Genomic DNA, 8,345 nt, shown 5'->3' with positions numbered 1-8,345 from the left:
GTAGACTGTTTTATGCATTTGCAGATGCCACTGGGTAAGAAATGAGATTGTTGTGCCAACACAGGGACAGTTATAAGTCACACTACTTGCCTCTCCTACAGTCATGTTTACATATGAACCCTGCAAGCATCGCTGCCAGATGTGTTTCTGCTCAGATGGGTCAGATGAAGGGCAGCTGAACCCCTTTGTTAAGCACAAACTATTACATAATATATTATGATGGTGTATAGAGGCATTTATCAAACACAATAAAATGAGTCTGTTACATTTCAGGTGTCAGTTGTTTTTATTAAATGGGAATAATGTGCAGAAAAATAAAGCCTCATTTTTTTTAATCACAATTTTAGTTTTTAGTGCCATCTTGTCTTTAAAGATATTCTGATTTTAGTTGTTCAGTTTTTCCTGCAATCTTACTTACTGAGTTTATTATTTGTTTTATCTCTTTTTGATTTTTCTAATAATTTTCTGTGGGGTTTCTTTTTTTTCATTCAGTTGCATCTTCTGTTTTTACCTGTTGTAAACAAGGCCTCGACTTCAGTGCATCTCTGAGTTTAGATTATTACCGTGTGTCTTTTTATTATTTATTTAATGCTGACCTAGGAAACAAATTTCATTCTTTTATGTTTTTGACATCATGAATGACATGAAATGAATACTGAGATGGATATTTACTGAATGAATGTGTGAATCTGGTAAATAAATAGAAGCTTCTTTGGCCAGGTATAATCTAACTCTGGTGTCTTGTGGCATTCCCTTAAATACAGGAGACTGAAATAGATTTCTAGCTAAAAACAAAAACAACAGCCTGAGCCACTGTGGCAAATCTTATGGCTTCTGAGTCTCCTACTCTCAACCTTTGGTTTGGTTTCTTTCAAATGACTCTGTTTCTGTATCAAGTATCTTTCTCATCTTCTCTGTGTCTATGAACCCCACTTACAAAACCTTAAAAGCCCCCTACACAGAGATTCACTTCTCACATGTTTATTTTGAGGGACTGACTGCTACAGAAACTGGAAACATGACTGGAGGAAAGGAGAGGAGTAGGAGGAACCTGGCAAATAGAGAGTAGGGAGGGAAGGAGAGAGAGAGGCTGAGTGGGTAGTGAGGAGCTATAAAAGAGAATGCTGGAGCTGTCTGTGGCATTAGCCTCAGCAGACTCAGAGTCTCACACACACACAAAACGAGGAAGAGTGGAATCAACAGGCAACAGCAGAGTTGAAACACACTGAGTGCTGAAGAGCAGAAGCTGACCAGAGTAGTTTCAAAGCAGCTGTATCTTCAAGAATACTACAGTGTACTTGGACTTGGAGCTTTCTGGAGTGTTTGTTTGGCTGAACTTTGGACTGACTACTGCTTTGTTGCTCCTGAGAAAGAGTCTCTTCGTTTAAACTGGAAACAGCACAGAGACAAACTGTCCGCAGAGAAGTATTCAAGCTTTCACTTATAGAGCCTTCAGTTTCACTGGACTCCTGTTCTACCATGGCTGCTGTACGTCAAATGGTTATGGAGGCCTCTGGCTACCATGTCCTGCCAGCTCACCTTATGGCATCAGCTATGGAGGAGTTTCCCCAGCAGTTGCCCGTCCCAAAGGGCCCAGCAAAGGGCAAGAGCCGCTCCCGTCGACCTCGCGAGGCTCGCTTCAAAACACAGCCCGTCACCTTCGCTGAGATCCAAGAGGTAGAAGAAGAAGGCTCCTCGCCCCTGGAGGAGGAAAGGGCACGGCGCTCCTTCTTGCAGTCACTGGAAAACCTGCGGCGGAGCACACAGACCCTCCACTGCCCACCTGCTGCCCATCACAGCTGCACCCCTACACCCACACAGGCCAGCCTGGACTCCAGCGACTCCGACTCCACCCAGTGAGGGCAGAGACATGACCTTCTCCCGGCTCCCACGTTCTTCGCTTTGCCTTGACCCCGTTTTGAACTTAGGTCAACTGAACTGAACCAAAGTGGCCTGTCTGCCAGGCTGCCTGTGTGTAAACTGCTGCTCTTCATTCAAAAGCCTGCCTTTTAAAAAATACTAACATGCCAACACAAAGTATAGAGCTTAAAGATGCACTTACAGCATATCTGTAATGAGCTCTACCACAGGCTGGTTACACTGTTCCACAGATATGACGAGTGTAAAAGTAACAGTGTTGAGCGCATCACTCTTCATACGTATTCCTTTTTTACAGTAGTCTGATAAAAACTTGAAGGATGAAAGATAGATGGTATTTTCCCATTTTAAAGCTGTATTTTTTTTTTTTTGTTTGAATCCATATTTTTCTACTTGAGTCACCATAGAAAGAACTCTTAAAAGGTTTTAGTATTGTGACTTACAAGGCTGTAAATACTTTGACTAAGCAAAATGCCCAGCATCGAAAGTGACCTGGCTGTCACTGGAGTAGTAGAGTACCACTGACAAAGCTTTGTCAAGAGTTTGAGCTCTTGTTTTCCAGCTTCGGTTCATGTGCAAAAACATACTTTCTGCATACATGTCTTTATTTATTCCCTTATTTTGTTCATAACCAAGTGGAGCTGTAGATGTAATATTATTTTATTGTTCTTTCTGACTTCTAAAGTCACCTCGACTTTCAATGAAAAATATAACCTTTATACTTGTTTTTTTGTTTGTTTTACTTTATACATATATGTTTGTCGTATGTACCTATAAATAAATATTTTCAAATATTTTGAACCATTTTCTGTTTTCCTTTCTTTGTATATTCCTGTTTGGGAAGGATTATCATAGAAAAAAAAAAGAACTTCAGAAGTTAACAGTTATGACTTTTGATACGATTAGGACTACAGCAAACTCATAGCCTACATAGATTTAACTGGTTTTCCATTACCAGTGTTATTGTTAAGATAAACTTTTGCCTGACTCGCTTGTAAACACACTTGTCAACACATGACCAATGGCTTTAAAGGTGACGCAGTGTCAGTAATGTTGGGTAATGTTGGGTTTCTAACAGCAACGCACAGAGAGCCACTGCAGCCAGTTGTGTCATGGAGTGACACGGACTAGAGATGAGACAGTAAGTGGGCAGCAGTTACATGATAGTGTAGGATTTACTCACTAATTTTCTTGTTATGAGTGAAAACACAAAAACACTTTCCTTACCCTGCCAGTAGTATTCATGCTGCCTAGTAGCCACCAACTGTCTTTTCTATTGGATTTGTGTACCGGTACTTGGATTTGGCTCACAAAATAAATTTAATCTCCCATGTTTATCCTAATGAAGTAACATGTCAGCAAGTGCAAAAATATGTCCTATTAACATGCTTTTAATTGTTGCTGTACAATTAAACTATCTTTGTTTCTCACACTTGGTATTGGTAGATTGTTGGAAAAGTAACAAATACTGCAATACAGATTTTGTATATTTTACAATAACACCTACACTCTCATCTTTTAGTTCAAGACTCAGAGAAAGAGCACTTGCTACAGCAGGCCAAAAAAGCATCTTGAACTTACAAGCCGTAACATCCCTGACCCTGTTGCTGCTTCTGACGTAAAGCAAAGCACAACTGCGCTTTTCTTTACAAAAAACAACAACAAACAGCCAGTTCCAGTTATCCAGCCAAAGTGGACATGGATAAAGACCAGCCGGTAGCACATAAAAGGTCTCCAGAGCTCTTTCCCCATCCTTTACCCAAACACACTCATTAGTCATTGTTTTTCAAGTGCTTGTGGAGCTGTTGTAGTTAACCACATACACAGCACACTGTTTGACGACGCAGCTCTGGAAACAGCTGAGTCACGGAGATATTGTCTGGTTTGAAAAATAGAGAGAGAGAGAAGAAAATCACATTTGTCATCTAATGCCGGAGTGACAGATTGATTCAGTCCATGCCTCCTCTTCCTGCCCTCTTTCTTCAGCAACCCAGTTTTTATTTTGCAGAGGAGCTGAGGGAGTGTTCAAGAGCATCACTGAAACAAAACCTTGCATGTGAAATCTTCTTTTAGTAATTAGTTTCACTGTCTGACTGCAAGACAGATTGCTCGGTGCTTTAAAGGAAGACGGATTACAACGACTGATGACTGATTTTTAAAGTTTTAAAGTGTCTGACAAATGTCCAGGGACCAGCAGTCCACTTTTTGCCTCAAAATGAAAAGTTTTAAAGGGCGTTTGAACAACGAAGGGTTGCCATTCTTGGTCTGGGCACTGCACTCAAATCCATCAAGGGCGAACTCTTCCCCCTTTTAAAGATCTGGACAAAAGAGCAAACCTAGCACTGAAAGCAGTCAGTTAAGCATGAAAAACAACATGAAACCACTGTTAAAGAGTCCAAACTGGGGTAGTGTGACCCTGTGAAGTGCATGATGTCTTTGTAAACAACTTGATAGCAGCTAAAATAGCATAAAGGGGCAATCATCTGATAAATGAATATGTAGAACATGGAACAAACTGTATAGATGCTCTGTTTTGTCAGTTAACGAACTAGATAGCCTGTAAGGAATAAAAGAAAAACTGAGAGGAAGCTGAAAAGATATAATCTTGTTCAGTGTCATTTTCCTGTTAATGTTGGTGGAATACCAAGCTCCTTGAAAGGCGACATCACTGTTTAAAATACACCACTGTCTGGAGCTGCTGTCTTCATTCTTCTGCTGCTTTGCTGACACTTACATTTATTCAAATGCAAAGGAGCTTGTATAAATACATGCATACAAAAAAAAGTACATGCATGCCTGGACTATTGCAAAATAAGAAAGAAATGTGCTGTATTGTAAGCTAAAAGTAGATTCAATGTTTTAATCTAAATATTCTGCTCCTTAAGTAAAATATGCACCTTGTACCTATTTTTCACAAGTTTGTTTAGAGTTCTGGTTTTAAACATTTTATTATTGTAAAATCTGAAGTGTATGTACAATATTCTGAAGAACAGAGGACTGAAAATTAAATATTTTAACATGGACAACTCTACTTCATGTGATCATTTTTTAAGTTTTAAGGTAAAAATAAATTTAACAAAAATAAGGTTTTAAACCTTTAATGTCGTGAGTATTGAATCATTAGAGCGCTGAATAATGGAAACAACTAATCCACTGCTTTTATGTTACCCAGCAAAATAAACCTTTTGAAAAATTGTTCACTTTTAGGTGAAAAGTCACTCTAGGTATTGCATTACAACCAGCTATGTTATCTGTTTTTTATTATTCCTTTTGGTTTGCACATAACTATCTAAACATGTGAAAGCCTTTATATTATGAAATATGTCCTTTTATTTATTTGAGATATGTCTTAATTAGGCGTATATTCACATATCTGGGGAAACCGTCTGAAGGCCACATTATTGCAAAATGTTCCAAAAACAAGAATAAAACGTTCCATGATCATGATAACTATTTGACTTGTATTTATTGGAGTTTTTTTTTTTTTTTAGGGTCACAGGGACTTGCATGTTAGCAGGGTTGTTCTAGTGGTGTGTACCGAGAGCTCGGCATAAATAGCTGGTACAATATTTGCTCTGGAACAAGAGTCCTCTCTCCCAAGTTCAAAGCATCTGCTGAGTGATTCCACCCACAGCTGAGAACATTATGACAAGCAGCACGTTCATGCCTTTGTCTGTTTGTACAGTGTCTGTCTCACCCTAATTTTTATGAAGCTGTTGACATTTATAGCCATGGATGTATGATGGTCACTTGTCTGGTTGTTGTCTAAAAAAGCACACAGTGAGGTCCAGACTTAGTTGATAAATATTTAAAGCCTTTCATTAAAAAAAATAAAATAAAATCTAAGGCTATAAGCAAACAAAATTCATGACTGGTTAAATTAAAAAAATTTAAAAAGTTGGCATTAATAGCAAATTTTCCTCTACTATCAGATAAAAGTGTCATGATGGCAAATTAGCATTGAACAAGGAGTTCTTAATTTAACAGATGGACCACAGATGAAATGACAAAATATGCACATCACGCTGTAGCTTGTAGAACCATCTTTACCATCTTGAAGCGCTCAGTTTCTGTATGTATTAATCGGTTTCTCACATCATTGTGAACGAATTTGGGCCCACTCTTCTTTACAGTGTAGCTTCAGTTAAGATTATTTAGGTTTGTGGCAATTTTATTTATGTACAATTCCAGCAGAGGATTTCAGTCAGGTTGAAATTCAGACTTTGATCTTGATTCTGTTCTTTTTCAGCCATTCTGTTATAGATTGCTGGTGTGCCTGGGATATTAGTGCTGTTGAACGTCCCAGTTTCGACAATCTGCATGACCCAATTTTGGACAGATGGCCTTGAACTCTAAAATGTTTTAGCATACAGAGGAATTCATGGTTGACTCACTGACCACAAGGTGTCCAAGTCCTGTGGCTACAAAATAAGCTAAAATCATCACCCCTCCACCACTGACTTGACATTCTGTATAAGGTGATATTCTGATATGCTGTGTTTTGTTTTCCCCATATATAGTGCTGTGCTTAATGGCCAAAAAGCTCCACTGTGGTCTGGTCTGTGCAAAGGACATCGTTCCAAAAGTTTTGTGTTTTGTTCGGATGCAACTTTGTAAACTGTGCTGTCATGTTCTTTTCAGAAATAAGAGGGTTTTCTCCTGGAAACCCTTCCACACAAGACGTACTGTACTTGTTCAGTCTTTTTATAATTGTGCTGTCATGAATTTTAACATTTTACATTTTAACTGAAGCTTGTAGAATCTGAGCTGGTGCTGTAGCTTGAAATTTTAACACTTTATTTTTGAGCACAGCACGGACCGTGGGACCTGAGAGATGCATCTGGATCTTAGGTGGTCCATCTACCATTCACTGAAGCCTCATCAGAAATCACTGTCGGGTCACATCATTGTCAGAAAACCATTCTTAAAGAATGGAAATGAAGAGAAAGGGTAAGGTATGCTAAATTGCACAAAACTGTAATGAAAATCAATGGCAGCAGGTCTACAGCTGCCTGTCTTGATTTGAAAGTGTGTTTCAGGCAGCTGGGATGTTAGTGATCTTGTCAACACTGATTGAATTTTGAAAATAGAAAATAGATTTTGATTGATCACGCAGTAGTGTCAGGGCTCTGTGTGCGGGCAGGTGGAGGCGAGGACCCAAACGCAGGACTCGTGAAGGCAAATTTCAACAGAAAACCACAGCTTCATTGCTGGCAGAGAACAAAACATGAATAGAACAATGAATACTGGAACGGGGAAAACCCCCACGCACACACAGAATCTGAGGGTACAACACAACAATGAGCAAGGACAAACACAGGGCTAATATACACAGGGACGTAGTGAGGGAATGGAAAACAGGAGGGAGACACAGCTGGAAGAAATTAGACTAACGAGACAGGGGAGCAGTAAAACTGAACACACTGACAACAGATTGGGACTATCAAAATAAAACTGGAAACATGAAACAGATCACAAAGACGCAGACTTAACACTAAACTAAATCTGCAATAATATCAATAATCAAAACAGTCTCACTAAATAATCAGAACATAAATCATAATTCAGAAAAAACACCAAAACCCAAGAAACAGAAAGAGCTGGGTCAAACTGATCCAGAACCGTGACAAGTAGCATCTGGAAAGCATCTAATTTACAACCTAAAGAAGTTTTGAAGAATAAAGATGGTAATACAAAATATTGACTCACATTCAAGAAATCTCCCCAGCTATTTGCCACTTTCAGTACACGCAAAATATAGAGAAATGGGGCCTCAAGACTTTTACACAGTTTTGCACCTAAAAAAAACAGAAGTCATTGTGTCAAAATGCCATGTTCAGAATGATATACATTTTACTGGCATTTGAGGATTTATAAATGTATTCAAGATTTTAATGTTACAGTTGGAGTTTTCATTAACTTACACATAGGTAGCTTTAGAAAATGTACATAGCAGAATATTTATATGTAATATTTACATCCAAAATGTAAAGGAATAGAAGCAGGGCACCACATGTCGCTTCTGGACTTGCATTTTATTAAAGCAGCTGCATTCATCTTGTCTCATGACTTAGGAAGGAGGCAGTCACAGAAAAGGTACAAAGAAAGCAGGGTCCAAGGCATTATTCTCCCTCTATTTCAAAGCTTCATTTCTAAGCTCTTCATCTCCCCCTGCTGCTGAAAAGAGCTGATTACTGATGCAACGCAGAAGGTGACCCACATATCACTTCACCCAGTGTCCTTTTCCCTTAAATCTGTTGTCTGAAAAACAAAGACACATAGAACATAGATAGATAGATAGATAGATAGATAGATAGATAGATAGATAGATAGATAGATAGATAGATAGCATTACCAGGCCAACTCTTGCTCTCTTTTTCCTTAAAAAAAGAGAGCAAAAAAAGAGAGAAAATTTTAGCACATCTCTTAAATTATAAGAAATAAATGTGTAAAATCGCAGGAAAAGT

General features: G+C 38.6%; 1 protein-coding gene across 1 annotated transcript; it reads left to right on the top strand.

Moving 5' to 3' along the window:
* The first annotated feature begins 1,157 nt into the window (after positions 1-1,157).
* On the top strand, positions 1,158-2,605 carry lg7h11orf96 (linkage group 7 C11orf96 homolog). Its single transcript, XM_085357698.1, has one exon. It carries the CDS (start codon positions 1,480-1,482, stop codon positions 1,858-1,860), a length of 381 nt encoding a protein of 126 aa, XP_085213824.1. The 5' UTR covers positions 1,158-1,479; the 3' UTR covers positions 1,861-2,605.
* Positions 2,606-8,345: the final 5,740 nt, after the last annotated feature.

Source organism: Diplotaxodon limnothrissa, linkage group LG7 (genome assembly GCF_057381915.1).
Source record: "Diplotaxodon limnothrissa isolate DT_005_m linkage group LG7, D_limnothrissa_male_GT1.1, whole genome shotgun sequence".
Classification (NCBI taxonomy): Eukaryota; Metazoa; Chordata; class Actinopteri; order Cichliformes; family Cichlidae; genus Diplotaxodon; species Diplotaxodon limnothrissa.
Note: the sequence above shows the minus strand (reverse complement) of the source record. Positions and strands in the feature narration are given on the sequence as shown.